Genomic DNA, 23,296 nt, shown 5'->3' on the forward strand with positions numbered 1-23,296 from the left:
CAAGCTAATGAAGACAATTAAACACCAAACAGGACCAACCACAATTATTCAGGGCCTCTCCACCGGCTCAAGCCTGATCTCTGGGGCTGAAACTAGGATTATGCTGCCACCTTGTGGTTTCAAACAGCACCTGCTTTAAAGATGAAAGACTAATGATTGAAGTCAGGAATCAGTGAAATCATCAAATCTGTGTCTTTGACAGGGTGATAATAGACTGTAAAGTTTTCAGCACGAAATAAGCTCTCTTGGTAATCCACTGGAGGGCCTGAGACACCAAGTCAGCCACAGCATCTTTGATTTACACTCTGTCCCGCCTACAAGATGGCACAGGAAGTGGCCAACCAGTGGCCGGTCCAGCTTGAGAGCCACGCAGTGACAGGGAGCTCACCCCTGACCCTGCCCAGAGGGCCAGCAACGGGAAACTAGAGAGTGCAGAGATGCAGAGACGTAGGATAGAGCCAAACATTGCAGGCCCCCTCCAGCAGCGGCAGCAGCAGCAGCAGCAGCAGAAGCAGCAGCAGCAGCAGCAGCAGCAGAAGCAGCAGCAGCAGCAGCAGCAGCAGAAGCAGCAGCGGGTAGAAGCATGCAGAGACCCACAGCCAACACTAGGTGGGGCTCTAGAAGTGCTGTGGAAGACGGGAAGGTTTGTCCCAGCCGGAGGGGTCAAGGGCACCATAAGAAAACCCACAGACTTGACTAACCTGGGCTCATCCGGGCTCACAGAGCATGAACTGACAATCAGAAGCCTGCATGGGTCTGACCTAGAACTTCTGCATTTATGTAGTGGTTGTGTAGCTTGATCATCTTGTGGGACTCCTAACGGTGGGGGCAGGGGTTCTCTCTGACTCTTGCCTGCTTATGGGACGCTTTTCCTCCAGCTGGGTCGGCTCATCCAGCCTTGATACAAGGGTTTATGCAGCACTACTGCAGCTTTCATGTGGATGTTTGATTGATAGCAGATGGGAGGCCTGTTCTTGTCTGAAGGGAAAAGGGGGAGTGGATGGGGAGAGGAAGGGATGAAGGAGAAAATAAATTCTAAAACATTTCTTCATTAAAAGAATATTTAGTCCGGCGGTGGTGGCGAACTCCTTTAATCCCAGCACTCTGAGAAGCAGAGGCAGGCGTATTTCTGAGTTCTAGGCCAGCCTGGTCTACAGAGTGAGGTCCAGAACAGCCAGGGCTACACAGAGAAACCCTGTCTCAGAAAAAAAAAAAAAACAAAAAACAAAAAAAAAAAAAAAGATTTATATGTGCAGTCCAAATCAGAAAAAAAAAAGTTTATATGTGCAGTCCAAATCAGCTGTTTTTGGTAAGGTTGTGTGTTTGTTTGTGACAGGATCTATCATAGCCCTAGCTATCATGGGACTCACTCCATAGACCTCGACTCACAGAGGTCCACTGTCCTATGCCTCCCAAGTGCTGAGATTAAAGGTATGTGCCAGTATGCCTGACCTCCAAAATAAGTTATCCATGATGAGTCTTTTCCAGAAATGGAACATGCACTTTATATAAGGACCCCATCCCCATCCCTGCCAAGAAGGCAAAGAGCACAAAAGTCACACTGTACACAGGAAGGGAGTGATTCGCACAAGAAGGCACACATGAAGGGAGTGTGTTCACATAGGAGGGCATACATGAGGGGAGTGTGTTCACACAGGAGGGCACACATGAGGGTAGTGTGTTCACACAGGAGGGCACACATGAGGGGAGTGTGTTCACACAGGAGGGCACACATGAGGGGAATATGTTCACACAGGAGGGTACACATGAGGGGAGTGTATTCACACAGGAGGGTTCACATGAGGGGAGTGTGTTCACACAGGAGGGCACACATGAGGGGAGTACGTTCACACAGGAGGGCACACATGAGGGGAATATGTTCACACAGGAGGGTACACATGAGAGGAGTGTGTTCACACAGAAGGGAGTGTGTTCACACAGGAGGGCACACATGAGGGGAGTACGTTCACACAGGAGGGCACACAGGAGGGGAGTGTGTTCATACAGGAGGGCACACATGAGGGGTGTGTGTTCACACAGGAGGGCACACATGAAGGGAATATGTTCACATAGGAGGATTCACATGAGGGGAGTGTGTTCACACAAGAGGGCACACATGAGGAGTGTGTTCACACAGGAGGGCACACATGAGGGGAGTGCATTCACACAGGAGGGCACACATGAGGAGTGTGTTCACACAGGAGGGCACACATGAGGAGTGTGTTCACACAGGAGGGCACACATGAGGGGAGTGCGTTCACACAGGAGGGCACACATGAAGGGAGTGTGTTCACACAAGAGGGCACACATGAGGGGAGTGCATTCACACAGGAGGGCACACATGAGGGGAGTGCGTTCACACATTGTGTCTCCACCTACAGAGGAGGCGGTGCATCTACACAGTGGGCAGGTGAACAGTAGGAAGCACCCCAGCTCAGTTACAAAGGAGCCTGGGAAAACTCAAGGCAATATCCGTGGGAGGAGTTGGTGGCAGAATTATGGGGACAGATCCAGAAAGAGGTGGAGACAAAAAGAGTCTAAGATCTCTAGACCAGGAATAATCCACTCTGGAAGTCAGAGGTGTGAAGGCACCGCTACGCCCGTGCACACCCTTGATGATGCGCTCCTTCCGGGACTGAGGAGAGGCCCCTGCTACTCATGTCCCATGTCTCTGCCAGGCCCCTGCCGTAGCCTCAGTCCTCCAGTAAAGCAGCAGTAAGGGTGCTGGGGTGGAAGCCGCCTGTGGCTGAGACTGGGGTTTGTACCCTGGGTCCCCAGAAAGTGGCACCAGACAACTGCTCTTCTCAGTATGAGAGTTCTGTACAGGGCAAGAACTGCGGAGAATTTCCGTCAGTGGCTTTTCACAAAGTCCTGATTGAAGGGGGTAAGGCAGGAATTTGTACCCACGGTCTGTAAGGTCCAGCAGCTTGTAATAACTGCTTCATCCTCCTCCCCGACTGTCCTGCTGGGCTGGTACCCGCACAGTTCACTGTATTCCATCAGCCTCCTCCTGTTCGGAGAACAAGAAAGAGGGATGATGACACGTTCAGAAATGGAGGGGGTACTGCAGAGCCCTGCATGCAGGCTCCCGGGGCGCCAACCCCCCCCACACACACACACCTTACGCTCTGACTCTGAGCAAGCCTACAGCCGCCTATCGGCTAGGAAGTTTGCTCCTTATAAGTAGCACTGATTAATCAGGTGTGTGAATGAAGAAACAGCTGTGTGAGTGCAAGAGATATATCCTCTGTCTGTGCTTCCCAAAGTATTTCATGATTTGCAGCTACACACAAAAGTTATCTCAGAGGTCACTGTGATTTAAATTCTCTCTCGTGTATATTTTAGAACTCTATCACAGAAGCAATGTTAGGTATGGTTAAAGTGAATTGTTGTCTCCTAAATGTGGTGGTTATTATACTCATGCAGAAGCAATCTGTGTGTTACACTGATCCTGTCCTGTTTCCAGACATAATATATAACCAGAAAAAAGTTCCATATTACCCAAGAACCCCCAGTGCATTCTAAAGCATTAGGCGGTATTCATGCGCAGTCGCAGACAGGGAAGCAGCGTTCCCTCGGCTGCAGTGCACCTCAGCTACGGACTTCTGCACCCTTGAATGGTCAGGCAAGTGTGCCGGAGGACAGTCTGCCTTTGTTGGCACGGCTTGGGCTTGCCCGCTCTGCTTTGTCACTGAGACACCCTAGATGTGCCGGCGTGTGCAGGCTCTCGGTGGCTGCGTTATTACAGCGTGATCACTGCATCAGTGAAAATGTAAACGTTAGTGGTCTTTCTGCAAGAAAAATTCCTTTATGACTCATTATCCTAACACAGAAGTTATGTTTTCTTCCCTTTCTGCTTACTTGAGCGTAAACTTCAGGCTGTTCCTTTTACTTAGAATGTTCTGGAGCTAACCAAATGGGTATAGTTTAAATCAGGCCTCTCTTGCCACAACTAATATTAGCCTGGTGGGCTCCTCCCTTCTCAGCATGTCTCTGATAGTGAAATGTTTGACAATATTTACAAATTACAAAATAACAAATAATAAGCACTAACCTGAGCGCTGTCAGAAGCATTGTGGTGGGAACGGAGCGGTGGCCCACGTGGGGCAGAGCTTCCTCCACGGAAGAGAACATGGCTGTGTGGAGACAGGGACCAAGTTCTTCCCGGCTTGGGTCCAACTTCCTGATCTGTCTGGTGGAAGTGAGCGGTGCTCCCCATGGAGTGGTGGAGGTGAGCGGTGCTCCCCATGGAGTGGTGGAGGTGAGCGGTGCTCCCCATGGAGTGGTGGAGGTGAGCGGTGCTCCCCATGGAGTGGTGGAGCGGCGTCCCGGGGGACTGAGTGCAGGCCTTCGCCTCCGCTGTTCCTCAGACATCCACCTTGCTTTCTGCTGACGGAGCGTCCTCAGCACAAGCCTTTCCTCTGCAAATGCATTTGCTGGGACCCAATATCAGCTCAGTGAACACTCCTCCTGGAAAGTAAAGCCACGCCCTCAGTGGACGGCACCTGTGGGTGTGAAGACAGACACTGTTTAATCTGCAGCTCTAAGGAAAATGGGCTTGGGAAGCTAGGGCTAGGAGGATAAACAGAGGCACGGGAAGAAAAGAGCAATTTTGCAAAATATGTGTCTAGGAAACCAGTGAGATGGCTGAGATGTAAAAATACTCCCCAACATGCCTGACAACCTCCACAGTTGTCCCATGGGGCACATACATGTGTATGTATACACACCACACACACATACATATACACACACACATATACACACACACATACACATGCCTAGATAAATAAATTTTAATTAAAAAATTGAAAGTTTGGTATTATGTACACATATATACATGTATAGTAAACATTTCATACTGCCCTGGCTAAGGCATGTTAATCAAAATAAGCATATGTTTTCTTGCTTTGGGGTGCTTGAAATCTTTATTGAAGACTTTAAGAACCTCCCTCAAAGTAAGTCCATCCTCATGACGAGATGATACACTGCCCATTGCTTCGGACGCTCTGCTACACACGGTGCGACCCAGTTAAAGCCCACGTGAGGAACCAAACATCAGAGCACAGACTTAAGAGAGGCAGGATCCGGGCACGCCTGCCGTCTGCGCACACCGCCCGTGGCAGCTGCGAGGCCTGGCTCCTGACAGCGAGGCTGTGTGTTTCTTACTTGAAGTGCTACTAGAGACCTTTCCGATTCTGAAATAGAGGTAGCTCTCCTGGAGAAAAGACACAGGTCTGACCATGACATTCATGTGGATTTCATAGTTCTTCACACACAAACAGAAGATTGTTTTACACGGGTTCAGCACACATGCATTTCCATGTCATGTACAGAAATTTCTGGTCTTTCTTCCCTGGACTTCCATAGGAAAGCACAGCTGCTTCTGCCCCATTCCGCTGCCACTCCAAGGCCTCTCATCTTGGTGTTAGTGGGTATTCTGGAGTGACCCCATTTCTGGAGTGACCCCATGGGGAGTGACCCCATGGGGAGTGAAACTTCCACCTGCTCCAACTTTGTGGGTTTTGGTTGTGTCCTTTGAAACCAGCACTGGCTTGTGACTATCAAATCACAAATAGGGATGGGTTACCTTGGAGTTAGTGGAGTTACCACAAGGAGTTACCTTGGAGTTAGTGGAGTTAGATGGGTTACCTTGGAGGAGTTCACGTGTTGGGAGGGCACAGCACATTCCCTAGTACTCATATTTACATGTTACCTTCCAAAGACCCCAAATAATGATTCATTCTTCCTCCCCTCGGTACTCTTGCTCAGTGTGGTACCGCTGGATGGTTGGCAATCCAGATAGCAATATTACTGGGTCGGTGTTTCAAGGAGACAGAGTGGTGATCCAGTTTGGCAGCTCTAGTGTTAGCATCATGTCAGCACTCCAAAAATCAGATCCGGGGATCTTTCTGGTTTGGGGTCTTGACACCGGGAATACTCAGCCTCTCAGGGAAAGGATTTTAAAGTGTCTTTCTCTCTGCAGGAGGACGTAGCTCTCTAGACCCATGTGACCTCCTGTGAAGAACTGACCCCACCTGCCGGTCCCCGCAGCTCCACCATGGGGCCTGCAGGAAGCGCCCTGAGCAGCGGGCAGATGCAGATGCAGATGGTCCTCTGGGGAAGTCTGGCGGCCGTGGCCGTGTTCCTCCTCATCACCTTCCTCATCCTTCTGTGCTCCAGTTGTGACAGGTTAGAACAAACATGCGTGTTCTAGAGTCTAAACCTGTTGTTTGCCCTGCGCCCAACGAGCCTCTGTATTAGAAGCCTCCCTGGCCCGAGTTCACAGGTTGGTTACCAAGCATTCTTCACCAGCCAATCAAAACCCTTATTGATCTTCCTGGAGCGCAAAGCAAAGAGCCGTTCCTACGCTGTATGTCTGGAATGAACTCTTGCTGTTCTTAGAGCACAGACTTTGTGGCCGTGGGCATAGTGAAATGTATGTGTGAGCTTCTGTGTCCTATTGTCACCATGTGTGAGGACGCTCACGATTGCGTGGCTGGGGAGAGAGAGCTCAGGCATTGGTAAACCATGTGTGCTGAGCTGCCCTTTGGGAAGAAACAGGTTTGTTTTCCCTACAGAGAGACCCACTGAATGTGAGCCTTTTTCTCTTTCCAAGCATTGCCTTGTCTCCGTCTACTCAGGGAGAAGTGGAGTTCTTTGTAACAGGGACTGACTGCCCAGCGCAGTCAGCAGTGCAGGGTGTGCAGCCTTCGGTGTCGCTGCGAGCCTGTGGGGACAGCTTAGCAGCCAGCTCTGTACTCGACTTTCTCAACCTGGGAAGAAACATGATGAGATTTAAAATTCTGATTTGGTTCCCACCCTAAAATCTGTCAAGAAGAGAAAACCATGCTCTCTGGCCTTTTGCAGCCCCCTAATCTGGCAGGCCGTGAAGGACAGGACTAGCTAGGACTCCCAGCTCCCATGAGCTTGAAGCTTCTGCTGTTGTATTGACTCCCTCTCCCGCTAGGTGTCACCCTGCCCTCGCCGCAGACAGAAATGTGGATTGATTCCTCTAGACTGTTCTGTGTAAAGCACATTCTGTTTTTACTCCCTGTGACTCATCCTGAGAGCATGCCACCTCCCTGATGTGACAAAGCAGTATCTCCCGTGTTTTCTCTCATCCCTCACAGCACGTGACTCCACAGACTCTCGAGGGAGACGATGAGGTCATTGTTAGGATTTGCTAAAGAAAAAAAGGCAGTGTCTGTCGTCTGAGTGTTCTAGGCACAGACAGACCATCCTGCTTGCAGCCTGCTGTCTCCGTAGTGAACTTGACCCTCTGTAATGGAAGGGGACTCAGCCTTTGCTGTCCGTCAGGACTTTTTCTGCTCTCTTAGCAAAATAAACCTAGTTAATAAAACCAGAGAGGCAGAGCTGATAAATGTTAGGCTAGGGAAATATGGTGTCCGCTGCACTTTAAGGGACACATTTGACATCAGAATGGTGTTTTCTTCTCCATTTCAGAGAGAAGCAGCCACGCCAGCATAGTGGGGACCATGAGAACCTGATGAATGTGGTAAGCCTCGGTGTGTCTGCCTGTCTGTCTGTCTGCGCACACCTCTCCAGGCGTGATGCTGCTGGCTTTCGGCACGGCCGGAGCAGGCATGTGGACATAAACGGATACTAGCTGTGGCTTGCTGTGTCTGTGCGCACGGCTGGGAGCCTGGCCTGGCCAGTGTTCAGGGAAGCCTCTGAGGCACAAGCAGCTGCTCGCCTGCCTGAAAGATCGCTACAGGGCTCCAGCCTGCTGCAGAGGTGTCTTCGTGTCCTCCCTGGTCACAAGGAACAACTAGATGTCTCATCTCTCTGCTCTGGAGAGCAGAGTCCAGCATTGTTGTCCCATGAGCTCCCGGTGCCTTGAGAGGCCAGAGCCACACTTAGCAAATCAGCTTTGCCATTCTCCACTGGTGAGAATGGTCCCCACTCCCAACATCTGGGTGTGTCTAGTTACCCAAGGGGTTCAGCTTAGCCGTTTTTGTTTTACCTAACTTAGTCAGTGGGCTCTGGCATTTCTCTGCTGCTTGGATTTCGGAGCGTCCTCTGGTGCCCTGCAGATTCTTACCAAAAGATGCGTTTGGCTTTTTCAGCCTTCCGACAAGGAGATGTTCAGCCACTCGGCCACCAGCCTGACGACAGACGCACTGGCCAGCAGCGAGCAGAATGGAGTGCTCACCAACGGCGACAGTAAGTTCTGCAGAGGAGGCACCTGGAGGACTGCCTGGGCTTTGACCGAGGGGCTCACAGGGGGGCGGGGATGACTCACTCGGTGGCTGAGAGCACTGCTGCTCTGCCCAGGATTCCCAGCACCCACGCCACGAGGCAGCTCACAACTGTCCCTAGCTGCAGTTGCAGGAGAGCCAACACCCTCTTCAGGCCTCCACACACACCAGGCAAGCAAGGGATGCACAGACACCTGCAGACAGACCAGCAGGTATTCTATACCAGCCATTGTTACTACCAGCCAGAGGTCTCATTTGCATAATGACACCTAATCTGTCATTCCTGTCACTGTGCACATACACACACACACACACACACACACACACACACACACACACACACACACACGGCACTATCCCCAGTTTAAAAGAGAGGACACCAGCACAGGACTACTGGATCAGATTACCACAGAGTTGCTGTGTCACACGGCGCGTAGGTTCCAGAGACTAGGACGTGGATGTCTTTGGGAAACCAAATCCTTGTCACGGCGTCGTTGATCATCTGACTGGCGTCTGTTCTCACAGATTTTGAGAATCTGTAGCCTGAGGCAGGGAGCCCAGTTCTAGGGCCTGCTGTTCCACACAATGTGGTGCGCTGGCTGGCAGGTGCAGCTCCAGGGCCTGCTGTTCCACAGTGTGGTGCGCTGGCTGGCAGCTGCAGCTGCAGGGCCTGCTGTCTCACACAGTGTGGTGCGCTGGCTGGCAGGTGCAGCTGCAGGGCCTGCTGTCTCACACAGTGTGGTGTGCCTGCTGTCTCACACAGTGTGGTGCGCTGGCTGGCAGGTGCAGTTCCAGGGCCTGCTGTCTCACACAGTGTGGTGCGCTGGCTGGCAGGTGCAGCTGCAGGGCCTGCTGTTTCACACAGTGTGGTGCGCTGGCTGGCAGCTGCAGCTGCAGTGGTCCCTTCCTGCTTTCTGTGGCATGCCTTCACCCAAGGCAAGGAAGGGAATTTCCGGGTCATCAGCAGTGGCACCAAGGCTGCAGGCACCCGTGCCCCGTGTTTTGAGACCAGATAGCTAGAGCCCCAGCAGGAGCGCCCCTGCAGGACAAGCTAGAACTAAGACTGGCTGGGAAACACGCGTTAGTTAGTATGTTTCTTTTTCTCCTCCTCTCCCTATCAGATGACTGTTTTACACCTCCATACAAGCATACAGCGTATTTTGCTCATACCCTCTCACCTCCACACACTCCTGCTAACCCCTCCTCATCCCAGATGCCCCTCCCCCTGCTTTGGAGGTCTGGTTTGTGGTTGTTGTACAGGGTGTGGTTTCGGTGCTGGGCAGCACGAACCGCTCCCAGCTGACAGGCTGCCTCTAATTTCCACACAGTGAGACCCAATCCAGTATGAACTTGTTTTGATGTAAGCACCTTGAGAGCAAATTCCATTCCGCTCGCATGTGGCTGACCAGTCCCTGACACCTTGCCAACACTCAAAATCCATCATGAGGGAATGACTGACTGACAGGTGTCTCGGTCACCACTTTAGAGGCAACCCAAGGATGTCCTGGCTGGACTCCTTCTGAGAGGAGGCAAGGCTGTGCGGCCGAGGTGATGTGGAAAGAGGGCACAGTGTTTCTGGGCCCTTGTGACGCTGGCCTAAGGGTCCATCGTCGTCGAGTCTCAGCTTCTGACGGTGACGTGCGGTGGGAGTGGGAAGAGCCGGTCCCCTCATGGAGGCAGACACCCATTACAGTGGGGTGAAGAGGCCACACCTGTGCTCCAGGTTTTTAGAGTCTTGGGTCCCAGGTGTTGTCAATTTTGTACAGCACACTGGGGTTCACCCAGGGCCTGTGTGAGGCAGGTGCTCTGCCGCGGCCCACATTTCACGTTTTATTTTGAGATAGGTTACCCAGCCTGGTCTTGAATTCAGTCTTCCTGCCTTGGAAGCCCCACCCTGCCCTGCCCCACCCAGCCCTGTTGTTATTTTCACACAGTACCTGTCAAGCCTTCTGCATACATGGGTTTCAGCTCACATTATTGAATGATACTGTGACTAGGTTCCCTTTTTTTTTTCTTTTTTTTGGGGGGGGTTTTGAGACAGGGTTTCTCTGTGTAGCCCTGGCTGTCCTGGAACTCACTCTGTAGACCAGGCTGGCCTCAAACTCAGAAATCCACCTGACTCTGCCTCCCAAGTGCTGGGATTAAAGGCAAGGCATGCGCCACCACGGCGTGGTCCATGCACTGGTTATGGGACGGCTCGCCCCACTGTTAATTCCCCTTCCCCTTCAGTTCTTTCAGAAGACAGCACGCTGACCTGCATGCAGCATTATGAGGAAGTCCAGACCTCGGCCTCAGACCTGCTGGACTCCCAGGACAGCACAGGAAAGGCCAAGTGCCACCAGAGCCGGGAGCTGCCCAGGATCCCGCCTGAGGACGGCGTGGACGAGATGCTCGCGGGCAGGGCTGCGGACGCGGAACTGGGGCCCGGAGGGGAGGGGCCCTACGAGGTGCTCAAGGATAGCTCCTCCCAGGAGAACATGGTGGAGGACTGCCTGTACGAAACGGTGAAGGAGATCAAGGAGGTGGCAGACAAGGGCGGCAAGGCCAAGCCCACTTCCGCCTTGCAGGAGCCTCAGGGCGCCCAGGCGGACCGCAAGGCCGACTTCGCTGAATACGCCTCCGTGGACAGGAACAAAAAGTGCCGCCTCAGTGCCAACGCAGAGAGCATTCTGGGAAGCTCCAGTGACCTGGACGAGGAAACCCCACCTCCTGTCCCGGTTAAACTGCTGGATGAGAATGCCAACCTTCCAGACAGGGGAGAGGCAAAGGCAGCAGGGCCAGCCCCGGAAGCGACCAGCGGGCACAGCAAGGTGGGCTTGGTCATGAGCGGTCACGTCTGAGAAGCATCTGTGTTTGTATCGCCAGCCGCGCTTGCACTTTCACCCTGAGCCTTGACCGGCTAAAGATTTATGTTTAAAAACCTTTCTCAGCATCTCATTTAGACAGATTCCAGATTTTGTATCTAATATCTAATTAGACTGATTTTATTGCCTTCATTTTGAAGACTAGGAAGTAACAGGCAAGATTCTTGACCAGACATCTTCCCTCTTATCTTCCTCCGGCAGTATGGTAACCTTGAGCCTCTGAGAGTCCCACAACTCCGGAGAGTCCGGAGGAGCAGGGTCCCCGCTTGCAGCTTACTGTGTGTGTTTTCCTGTACGCCAGCTAACGGGTCTCATTTTTCGCTAAGCCCAGCTAATAGCACACTGTAGTGTCTACACAGAAAGTGCAAACTCCTCCTGCAGCATAGCTCCCTCGCAGCCCTTTGCAGGGAGGACCGCAGAGGCAGTGATGGTATCGCCGGTGGCCAGCCCTCCTGTGGCTGCCTGCATTTGCTCTGTTTGGATGTCATTCTTTGCACTGTTCTGAGTTTGTTTCAACTTTTTACCTTATCTGTGAAATCAGCTTTTGCAAGCACCATAAACTCGTCTGTAAGCACGCGTCTGTAAGCACGCGCAGGAAGCGCAGAGCTTCCTAAACTAGAACTGCCTAAACTAGATAAAGCTTTTTATTGGCAAACATTTGAAAGACAAAAAGGTTAGTTTTTAGTAAGCATTTCTCCAGGTTTCACATTAAAAACTGGAATCCACAACTAAATTATCCCTTCACATTATAAAAGCAAGAAATCTTCTTCCATGGAAACAATCCCAATTTTATGTGAATTGAGAATTTCAAATGTTTACCAAAACAAAAGATTTGATTGAGCATCTACTACATGCCATACAGCCTTCTAATGAACACACCAGTGAACAAACGTAAATTAAGGAAAATCCCAGGTGATGTGGAACTTCAACTTTAAACCATCATAAAGGGAAAAATAAACCAAGGGAGGTAGGAGTGCATGCAGTGGGCACACGGGCATGCGGGCAGGCTGTTGGCTCCTACCTCAGTGTGAAGGTGATCCTAAGCGGACCTTCAGGGCCACTAAGAGCTGCACGTGTGCTCTTTGGGACACCATGCACCTGGTCACGTGGAGGCCCCTGAGTTATGTGAGCAGCTGGCACAGAGGGCGGGGCGGGCTGGGTAGGGAGGAGCCAGGGACTAGGATGAGAGCCACTTGCAGACAGGTGCCTGGATGTGAACTGAGATAGCCCAGGCTCCTGGTCTGCACTGAGTAGAATAATACAATGTACCGCATGCTTTGAGCTTCCCCTGTTCTCATATCCAGAGCTGGAGGGGCAGCCGTCAGGACAGGGGCAGTAGACATGACAAACAGCGCTGGCTGTGGCCAAGAGCCCGGGGGTGGTCGTGTACTGAGGGCTGGCACAGGTGGCGGGCACGGAGAACCACCAGGAATCCGCTAGAGTACCACGGGCAGGCAGGAGCTGGGGCGGTGCTGGGCCTCTGTGTGTGAGGCCGTTAGAGAGCAGGTCCCAGCGTTGACATAGCTCAGGGCAGCTGGGGAATGGCTGCTCCGAAAGGGAAGGCTGGCACCGGAGTCCTGTCATTTAGGATGAGTAGCAGAGATGTGGTGTTTAAACATACAGGGTTGGATGAGCGTGTATTAGGGTCAGAAGAGCCCCAGGCACAGGGCTCTGGGGACGGGGGAATAGCAGGAGAGACCAAGATAGGGACAAAAACCAGGAAAGACCAGGTGAAGAAGTGTGGGCAGGAAGGGCTGGCCTCAGGTCACACAGAACAAGCCGTCATCTTGATGTGGCCGTCCTGGTCCAGGACGAAAAGGTCCCCAGGCCTCAGCTGGAATGGATGCAAAGGACATGCGGAGAGGAGAGTTCCCTGAGGCTTTGTCTCCACAGTGAGGAGACGGCAGCGCTAAAAGTACAGTTTGAGCGCAGTGCAAGGCAAGCAAGTCCATTCGTGGTAACCAAGAAGGGCCCGAAGGACATGGGGGACAGGGAAGAGTCCAGAGAAATGTATTTGCCTCCTTAAGTTTTCTCAGAAAATTCAGAAGCCAGCCATCAGCCCGTGTGCACCAAGTAGATGGGCTGGAGCAGAAGCGCCTCAGAGGAGAAAATGCCTCAGAGAAGCGGCCTGAGAGGGGCCGCTCTGACAGCCCACCCACTGCAGGAGGGGAAATGGAGGGAAAGGAGAAGAGAGTTGCATCACACTAAGTGTTGGCATTAAGGAGAGGGGACGAATAAGGAAAGCTGGCACAGTGAAGACAGAGAGGGACAGAGAGGAAGTCAAGACCTGGGGCGGTGAAGGACTCTGGGAGCCAGAGAGGCATCTGCCAGCGTGGGAGGGAGATGTTTGCAGGGATATGTTTTTGTTGGAATCAGGAATTAAGGTCAGAAATATGTTAGAGATAGTTAATAAACCAGGGCCCAAATCACAGAAGAACCAGGAAGCAAACTCACTGAGAACCAGGTCAAGGGGAGACTGAGCTGTGGGGTTCTTCGTGGCGATACCTGCAGGCTGTCGGACATAAATGCTGGCATGCTGTGGAGAACTGCTTCCTCGGAGACAGTCAGGAACCAAACACTAACCTATCAGAAGACCGCTGCGTCCCTGTGACGCCGCTGGGCAGCTGAGGTGGTGGGAACAACTGAGGCGGGAGACATAGTTGTCTGTATCCTGTAGAAATCATCTGAAAGCATTTGTGTATACATGGACATATGCGCTAGGTTAAACTATTGACTTCAAACTGTTTTACTTTGGTTTCCTTTTTTTTTCCCTTGACAGAGATTTAGTTCCCTGTCATACAAGTCTCGGGAAGAAGACCCGACTCTTACAGAAGAGGAGGTAAATTTCAATTCTTTTCTTTTTCTTTCTTTTTTTTCTTTTTCTTTTTCTGCCCCCCCCCCCACCACCACCACCACCACCACCACCTTGGTATTCCGAGACAGGATTTCTCTGTGTAACTCTGGCTGTCCTGGAACACAGTCTGTAGACCAGGCTAGCCTCAAACCCAAAAATCCGCCTGCCTCTGCCTCCGAAGTGCTGGGACTAAAGGCATGCGCCACCACCAGCCTCAATTCTTTTCAAATAACCGAAAAGGCCTGTTAGAAATGTAGGCATTGCGGTCTGGAGAGCTGGTTTAGCAGGTCAGGGTCTGGGCTGCATTTGCACAGCAGTTCAGTTGCAGAACCGAGCTGGGCTGGCAGCTCGCAGCCAGCTGTCTCACCAGCTCCAGAGGAATCCACGGGCATCTGCACTCACACGCACACACAACTTTAAAAGTTAAAAAATGGAAGCTAAGTAGTCCTGGAATCTGTAATCCCGGTTATCATAAACCCAGCCAAGTGGCAAACCACTACACCTATCACATGGGAATAGAGGCAGGAGAATCAAGAGTTCAAGGCCAGCCCTAGCTATATTAGAATAGCCTTGGCAACTTTTAAGACTTAAAACTTAAAACTCCATTGCTAGGGTGTGTCAGGGCAGGAGCTTGAAGGCAGGAACTAAAGCAGAGGCCATGAAGTGCTGATATAAGAAAGCCTGTGTCCTTATATACTCCACTGTCACCTGTCTAGGGGTGGCACCATCCACCGTGAGCTGGGCTTTCACACACCAGTCATTAGTTTTAGAGATGGCCTACAGGCTTGCCTGAAGACCAGTCGTACAGAGGCCCTTTTCAGTTGAGGCTCTTCCTGTCAGATGACTCTACTTACGTCAAGTTGACACAGAACCAACAACCTAGCCTGCAGTCATGGTTATTCTCAAACACAGTCTCAGTGCTGCTTGGGAGGCTGGCAATGTCTCCCTGAGGAATGCTGGGTGCTGGCCACCTCAGGAAAGACGAGCCCAGCTAGGCTGACATCACTTGAGATGACCAGATGGGGAATGTCCAAGAGCCAGGGTAAAAATTCAGGAGGCGTTTAGTGATGCCTTCTAAGTGTTGAGGCTTGATTGTGACATACAGCTAGGTTCAGACAGATACCAGATACCTCTCCTGCTCTTGTTGTACATGGGACGGCCCAGTAGGCCCGTGTGCCTGTGGAGACCCACACACACGGAGTGGACGGCCCAGTGTGGGCCCGTGTGCCTGTGGAGACCCACACACACGGAGTGGACGGCCCAGTGTGGGCCCATGTGCCTGTGGAGACCCACACACACGGAGTGGACGGCCCAGTGTGGGCCCGTGTGCCTGTGTAAACACACATGCAGGAGCGTTGCCTTGTACAGAGAACTTGAGTGCAGTGCAGGAGGGTGAAGCACCTCGGAGGTCAAGACACACTCCCCACAGGGGTGCTTCCTGGTCCCTGGGGGCTCCTTCTCTCAGGGGTAGGAACTTTCATCACCTATTTCCCTTACTACCTCGGAGTCTCTGTGAGGCCTGTTACTCCACCATGCCCTTCAGAGGCCTCCACGCTTGCGTTTGCATCTCCGCAGCACCTCCCTGGCTCAGGCCCTGCTTCCTACCGAGTCCTCTGGGACCCCTGGACCTCCCGCTAGCCAGTGTCCCACAGCCGCGAGAGCACCACAGAACTGGGTTATAGAGAGTTCCTCAGATAGGACTCATCTACAGAAAGGAAGACAGAGTTCAATTGTTCTCTAGTAACAGACAGTTCTTACAGGGCTGGGCGTGTTCCTAAGTGCCACGCGTGTAGCTTGTCACCGAGAAGGGGAGGAGGGGGTCCCAGCTTGGAGTTGGTTTGTTCATATCTCTCTGTTTCCCAGATCTCAGCAATGTATTCCTCAGTGAACAAACCTGGACAGTCGGCACACAAGCCCGGGCCGCCGCTGACAGGGCCGGACTGTCCCTGCCCCTCCATGCAGGGGCCCCCTCAGAGGTCAGCCTCCTCCTGCAGTGACCTCTATGCCACTGTGAAAGACTTCGAGAAAAACCCCAACAGCAGCAGCACACTGCCCCCAGCAAGGAGACCCAGTGAGCCAGAGCCCGACTACGAAGCCATACAGACTCTGAACAGAGAGGACGGAAAGGTCCCTCTGGAGAGCAACGGCCACCTTGTCCCCAAGGAGAACGACTACGAGAGCATCGGGGACTTGCAGCAATGCAGAGATGTCACCAGGCTCTAGCAACTCAAAGAGGCTGTGGTCAACAGCTCTGCCGTAGAGGGAGGTAACGGCAGCCTGGTGCTGCTTAGGTGAGCTGAGGCAGGTGCAGGCTCATGACTGTTTCCCAGTCTCCCAAACAGTAAGGTACAGGCCTGCCTGCCAGGGCGGCCACCCTCCAGTGCTCCCAAGAAACCCCGCTACCCCTGACCTCACAGTCCACAGAGGAAGGGCAGCTGCAGGTGGTGGTGGGAGCCCCACCCACCAAGTTAGCTCGGAGAGGAACTGGTTCCTAACCCACCCTCTTGCCGGGCCTGCCCTGTTAGTCTCCGGGAATCTGGATGTGCAGGCTGTGAGGTGTGGGGCGGACTGTCCCTGGAGTCGCTGGGGTCCTTGCTGCCCATTTGGACACTGCATCTGCAGTCTTCTCAAGGTACATGAGGTCAGGTCAGACATTCTTTAATGTTTTATGTTCAAAACCTTCCCCGACAGTGTTTGAATTTTCGTAACTTCTGTGGTACTTCTCTAGCTGTTCACACCCAGACCCAGCGCTCTTCCTTCCAAATGGAGCCTTAATGTTTCTGTGAAGATGGCAGCCACGGTGTCTATCCCCAAAGGGCTGCGGACATAAATTTGTGTTTCCAGTGATCTTTGCTGCCACACATGTGACTTTCCTGTAATCTGATGGTAATCTGAGTAAAATGTAAACATTTATTTTATTATATAAATTTATAAAATGTTTGTGTTATTACTGCCTAATTTCTAGACAGTGCCAGAAATATATATTAACTATTTGGTTTTTATGTACAATGATTTATACTCTCAGTTTTAAAAAGATACCATAAAGCACATAAGCTAGATAATTATGAACATTTTTTTATTCTTTTCTCTAATAAGTAATGTTAACATTGAAGATTTGAAAGGGCTCAGCGTCTCAGACGGTACTGGGAGTCTAGATCCAAAACACTGAGGGCACTGGTGGCAAAATGCAATGGACACAAATGTGTCACTGCTGATTCTCTCAGTGTTAAAAATAGAACAAGATCTGACTCGGGAACTCTGGGCCTCCAGGAAGAATCAGACTTTCTCTGACGTGCAGCGAAAGCTCTAAGAACTCCAGGGGCGGTGCCCAGAGTCCGGTGCCTGCCGGTGCAAACTGCCTGGTTTTTCCTTGCTTCACAGAACTCAGTGGCCAAAGCAGCTCTAGATGTCCTGAGGCCAGCCCTGGGAACCGTGCTCACTTCTCATTGTAAAGGGCGCCCAGCTGAAGTGCAGGACACAGATAACAGAGGGACCATTGCATCCTCCTGCTGTGTGGCATCCGGTTCTGATGACTTAATAACCATGCTGTTTTCCTTCCCTGTGGCGAGGAGTGTGCCTGGGAGAGTGAACAACTCTGTCTGTGCCTCTCTCCACCCTTGTATCACCAGCTGGCTGTGGATCGCGCCTGTGGAGCTGTAAACTCTCTTAGATGTTGTTGACATTAGCCTAATCGTTCACGAAGATACCACAGATACACGTGATAGGCACAACCTCTGCTGGTCACAGATAACAGTGGGCGCCGGGTGTCTGGGAGCAGAAAAGGGTGGGGCTGTTTGCGGCCACTGATTTTCACTGCTGTGTATTAATGAGTTTGGCCCAACCACCTCTCAGGCCTCGAGGGTCCTTTCATCAATCACACTACCCATGCCACAGGGCACTCCTGGCCACATGCTTGCCACCATGCAATGCCTCACATGCACCACAGAGCTCAGGAGTTTGATTATGTTCTGTAAACAGAGGGAAGCTGGTGTGATCTCTAAAGTAGAAACCTCTTTCTACGAATGCAAGCTTTACGACTCAAGTACGGTCCAGAGTCATAAACCCCCACCACCCCCACCCCAAGAAGGAGGCTGAAAGTCATTAACAAGGAGAGCCTGGGCCAGGGAGTCAGAGACCCTGGGCCATGCCACCTCCGCTTTGGTGCCCAGCAGAATGAGAGACTCTTCAAGGCTTCCAGAGCTCCGGAGCAGGGTCAGGGAGCGACTCCCTGGGGTTCTGCCCCCGGGCCCTCTTGACTGCAGTGTTCCAACTCTTGTGGGCCCCAGGCGGCCGCTTGAGCTTCACGTCATTCCTGAGAAGTGGCAGCTGGGCAGCTGATGTCTCCTTTGGTCAGTTTGGGTTTGTCGCCAAGGCCCCCAGAGTTCCGCCTTAGGCCATCTCAGAGTGCTGCTTTAGTTCCCGGAAGTGCTCATAGGTGGCGCAGGCGTGTTCATCCCAGTAGGACAGACTTGGGGTCTCTCCATCTCAGTTACTTCTGTCTCGACTACAGCTCACTTGAGTTCCGTTATTCCGGTTTGCATAAAACTCTTTCATCAGAGATCAGTTCTTTATAAATAATCATGTCACCTTGAAAATGAATCACCTTGAAATCCTGTTGTCCGAATGTCCCAGAGTTTCCAAACATGGTATGTAACATAGTCACGAAATGTGCACTGACAGTCCTCTCCTGGTCCGAGAAGCTCGCAGCGGTAAGAGTCAGCATGGCAGCCGATCTCTTGGGGTTCTGTACAAGGGCCGTGAAGCTTTGCCGTGTTTCCTGGTGTATTTCTTTGGCTTGATTGTCCAGGCTTTTGTTTTGCTGTGAGCTTTTGCTCTTTTACTTGGCTAAAATCCGTGTTCCTGTCTTTGAGCTGGATGGAGCCTGTAGTTTGCTTTAAGGTCTAAATGTTACAGAGTTTAAATGTGTGAAAAATTATCGAAAGGAGGTCGGACTGAACACATAAACATCATGGCCATGTCTACAGCAGGCCAGACTGTACACAAACATCACCGCTGTGTCTACGGCATGTGTGTGTGTGTGTGTGTGTCTGAAGCGTTGCTGGCTCTGGCACCAACCATGCTGTGTTCTATTACGTATTTGAATGAACTTGTATCATACAGTGGAATTAAACCATTCTCCAGTTGCCTCATTGGGTAATTGTGAGAAGCCTTCTCGAGCTGGCTTCATTAGTTTTCCTAATGAGTACATTCAGGTTTCAAATTGTGTTCATGATTCTCCCAGGTGAGAAACAATGCTGTCTAGAGATGGCTTTGTCACCCGTGACTCACTGCGGAGTCAGCCGAGGACTGTGAACAGGTGCACTGCTCAGTGTGTGGAGGAGAGGCTCTCCCAAAGCAGCCAAAGGACCCTCAAGCCTGCCTGGCAGGCAGCGTGGCTCCCGGGTATCACATGGGGAACCATTTCACTCCTGGCTAAACCCAAACATTCCCCGCAGGAATAAAGATGTGCAAGGCCCCGTCTTGTGAGGGTGCAGAGGCTGATGCTAGGCTCAGTGGGGTTGTGGAAATGGGAGGGTGACACTGATGCCCGTGTTCCCTGTGATGGCAGAAGGGAGTCCTGTGATCTGGGCGCCATTCTTCTGACAGTGTTAGTTTCTGGTACCCAGACAGCTTACAGCTTACGAGATGGATGCCTGTGGGAACCGCAGTGTGTATTGAGAGCTATTTCCTGGAGGCTCTGAGAGGTGTGTTACACTGTGTCAGGGGGACATTGAAAGTGTAATGTTTGCTGTTAGTGATTAGCCAATGTGGAAATAGAAGTGTGGGTTGACAGTAAGCAATGTGGGTCCATTTATAGTGGCATCTGTATCCGCCTTCCTTGCTATGGACACACTTAGGCTGCAAGTGCTTCACTCAAAGTACGGAACCCAGAAAAACTAGAATTTTTATCTAAAATTAGGAGATAAAATATTAAAAATTGGGAGAAAAAGAACACATGCGTAATTTTTAAGTCCTGTGCTTTTCTCATTTTTTGGAACTTTTATTATTTTTACATCTTACCTCAAAATATTTGTGTTTTATTGTTCCTCAGGTTCTTTCATTTAACTAAGAGATATTTGTTGAGTTTTTTACTCTCAAATGAAATTGGAAGGCTGATTTTGCTTAAAAGGCAATACTAAAGATCACTTCATTTAATATTCATTTATCCCAATACAGGCTTTCCCCTTGGATTGGCACTGATATTATCTATAGCTGGTTTGGTTTGGTTTGGTTTGGTTTAAGATATAGGAACTAGGCATGGCAGCCCATGACTGTTATCCTTTTATGAGGAAGAGTGGGAAAGAAGGAAGGTCTTGCATTCAAGGCCAGCCTGGGCTAGTCTAACTAAAATGTTCTGGCTATCTCAAATCACTATGTATGCGTTATAAAGGTTGGTGACTGTCCCTCCTCAGACTTCTACGTTAAACTGGCCCAGGGAAATGCTGCTGTGTTGTCCACTTGCTCAGTAATGCTGTTGTATTTACATGCCTTGTGATTTGTGGGGAGTTCGGAATACAGCTGGATAAATACACTGTTCCAAGTAGAGGCTGTAGTTCTCATTCCAGCAAGTTCTCTCATAAGGAGGGTTGGTTGTCACATGTCTCTTAGGTTCCCAACCAGTTTGAAGGTACTGCTCTTATTCAAGTAGGGTACAAGTAATTCAAGACACTAATTATCTCTGCAGATGTTTGTAACTATCTGATCATCTAGTTCATGGAAGAGTAAAGAGGTTTTTGTTAAATGTGAAAATGCTTAAACCTTGGCTTTATATGTTCAAAAATATTCACACTAACCTCAGAACCTTACTTTTCTTCCCTGACTCTGATGCCCTTAAAGAGGCAGAAGGACTAGGGTGTGGTCAGGTTTCCTGCCCTCACTTGGCCTGCTCCTGCACAGGTGGCCTACTGTCCCTCTGTCCATTTGCCATGGGCCTCGTCCCACTGATGAGTGTCTACCCAACTGTCACCTCTGTGCCATGTCTGCGGGATGTCTAGATTCTCTTCCAGTACCAATCACCAGCCCAGGTGGGACCACTGACTGCGAGTCTGGAGTGGCTGCCCTTCATCTCAAGCCCCAGGAGAAGGTCACACACAGACCTGCAGGTCGAGGCTGGTTTGACCATCCCCAATGCATTCCCATGACTTTTCCATGTCAAGCTGGTCAGTGCACCTGACACAAAGTTCCCCTTTACTCTGCAATGTGTGACCGGTGCGCGCTCTCTCTCTCTCTCTCTCTCTCTCTCTCTCTCTCTCTCTCTCTCTCTCTCTCTCTCTCTCTCTCTCTGAAGTCAATTCCTCCATGTTACTTCACAGAGACCTGCCAGCTACCCAGGAATGTGAAAGCATTCACAGTATTTATCTAGTAGAGATGCTGTATGAAAAATGCCAAAAATGAAAAACAGAAAGAAAGGAAAAAGGAAAGAAAGAGAGATGGATGGTGGCTGGGTGGGTGGGTGGATGAATGGTGGGTGGGTAGATGGCTGGATGGCTGGTGGGTGGGTGGATGGTGGGTGGATAGATGGATGGTGGGTGGATGGATGGATGGATGGATGGTGGGTGGGTGGATGGATGGATGGATGGTAGGTGGGTGGATGGATGGATGGATGGATGGGTGGATGGATGGGTGGATGGATGGATGGTGGGTGGGTAGATGGACGGATGGATAGTGAGTGGATGGATGGTGGGTGGATGGATGGATGGATGGATGGTGGGTGGATGGATGGATGGTGGGTGGGTAGATGGATGGTGGGTGGGTAGATGGATGGATGGTGGGTGGATGGATGGATGGATGGTGGGTGGATGGATGGATCGATGGATGGTGGGTGGGTGGATGGATGGATGGATGGTGGGTGGGTAGATGGATGGATGGTGGGTGGGTAGATGGATGGATGGTGGGTGGATGGATGGATGGATGGTGGGTGGATGGATGGATGGATGGTGGGTGGATGGATGGATGGATGGTGGGTGGATGGATGGTGGGTGGATGGATGGATGGATGGTGGGTGGATGGATGGTGGGTGGATGGATGGGTGGGTGGTGGATGGTAGGTGGGTGGTGGGTGGATGGATGGATGGATGGATGCCTAGAGAGTTGAGTCTGGAACTCCAATCATTCTATGTATTTTTAGTACTTTTTTTAAGGATCAAATACACAATTGACTCTGAAGGGGGACAAAAAGCAAAATTTAAACTAAGTGTTGTGAGTAGCTCCTGACTTTGTCTCTCAAAAAGATACTGTCCCCACTCCTACCTGCCATTTAAGGCCATGGTTCGCAACCTTCCCAATGCTGTGACCCTTTACTACAGTTGCGGTGACCCCCAACCATTAAACGTTTTGTCCTGCTTCATAACTGAACCTTTGCTGCTGTTCTGGTCTGCTCTGCAGGATGTCTGACAACACCAGAGGGGTGTCAGCCGCAGCCTGAGGACCACTGTCTTAACATGTAAACAGTAAATGTATAAAGGAGGACTATTAACTCAAAGGTTAGACTGTTTATTGAGATACTTTCTTTGTAACTCAAGAGTAAGCCAAGTTTGTGGAAACTTAGTGTGTCTGTTACAGCTGTAATCTGTAAGCCAGGAGAAGCAACCTTTCCAGTATATTTTTTCTAAAGACTTTAAACTGTTTCCACTAGGAAGATCAACTCCTGGAATAAAAGATCAAAACCCCCATAGCCTTTCCAGCAGAGCAGAGATCAGTCTGCCACTGTCCCAGAGTGTCTGTTCTTGCCGATAGTGTTTCAACAATTTGTACTGGTTGGGGGCGGGGGGAGTACATTTTAAATTTTCTTGGAAAAGTGAATCGATATGTTGTTTTAAATCGTCCAGTTTTGTCTAAAGAGAATGATTGCTTTGGAGACGAGCACAGGGCTACGGTCCTGTTCCACCATCAAGTTTACTGTGTGACCTCGAGCAAATGATCGAACTTCTCTGTGCCTCAGTTTCTCCACATTACAAGATGGGGATAATGATTACCAGCCATTGCCTACCTCATAGGGATGCTTTGGGAACACGTCGGACAGTATAAGACAAAGGCTTTGATCTCCTTAAAAGGTGCTATATAAATCACGGTTGCATTGTTAATGATCCAGCACGTTGTGTTTAGGATTAGATGATAGCAATACTTTTTGTCACGTTTCAGTCAAGGCATTATTTCTACTCCTCTGTAGCCAGATCGCAATTTTTCATTCAGTAACGGTACTTAAGGAAATGACACGGGTGTTTGTTTTCTGTCTCTGATGCTAACATGTCGATTCTGAATAGTCATAAAAGGGTGGAGTTTAGCTTGTTATGGCTTCTAGTTCACACGGAGCGAACCTTATTCAAGCTGTATATTAAAAGTATAATTACTTGTAAA

At 50.7% G+C, this 23,296-nt stretch overlaps 1 protein-coding gene across 3 annotated transcripts in view; it reads left to right on the top strand.

Moving 5' to 3' along the window:
* The window catches only part of Pag1 (phosphoprotein membrane anchor with glycosphingolipid microdomains 1), a 141,611-nt gene extending 120,437 nt beyond the window's left edge, over positions 1–21,174 (top strand). For all 3 annotated transcript variants that reach the window (XM_052180883.1, XM_052180885.1, XM_052180884.1), the window contains 6 exons: positions 5,987–6,192; positions 7,468–7,519; positions 8,091–8,187; positions 10,452–11,032; positions 13,866–13,925; positions 15,804–21,174. In XM_052180883.1, the coding sequence (XP_052036843.1) occupies positions 6,062–6,192; positions 7,468–7,519; positions 8,091–8,187; positions 10,452–11,032; positions 13,866–13,925; positions 15,804–16,163 (1,281 nt within the window). In that variant the 5' untranslated portion in view covers positions 5,987–6,061 and the 3' untranslated portion in view covers positions 16,164–21,174. The remainder of the gene's footprint in view (positions 1–5,986; positions 6,193–7,467; positions 7,520–8,090; positions 8,188–10,451; positions 11,033–13,865; positions 13,926–15,803) is intronic.
* Positions 21,175–23,296: the final 2,122 nt, after the last annotated feature.

Source organism: Apodemus sylvaticus, chromosome 4 (genome assembly GCF_947179515.1).
Source record: "Apodemus sylvaticus chromosome 4, mApoSyl1.1, whole genome shotgun sequence".
Classification (NCBI taxonomy): Eukaryota; Metazoa; Chordata; class Mammalia; order Rodentia; family Muridae; genus Apodemus; species Apodemus sylvaticus.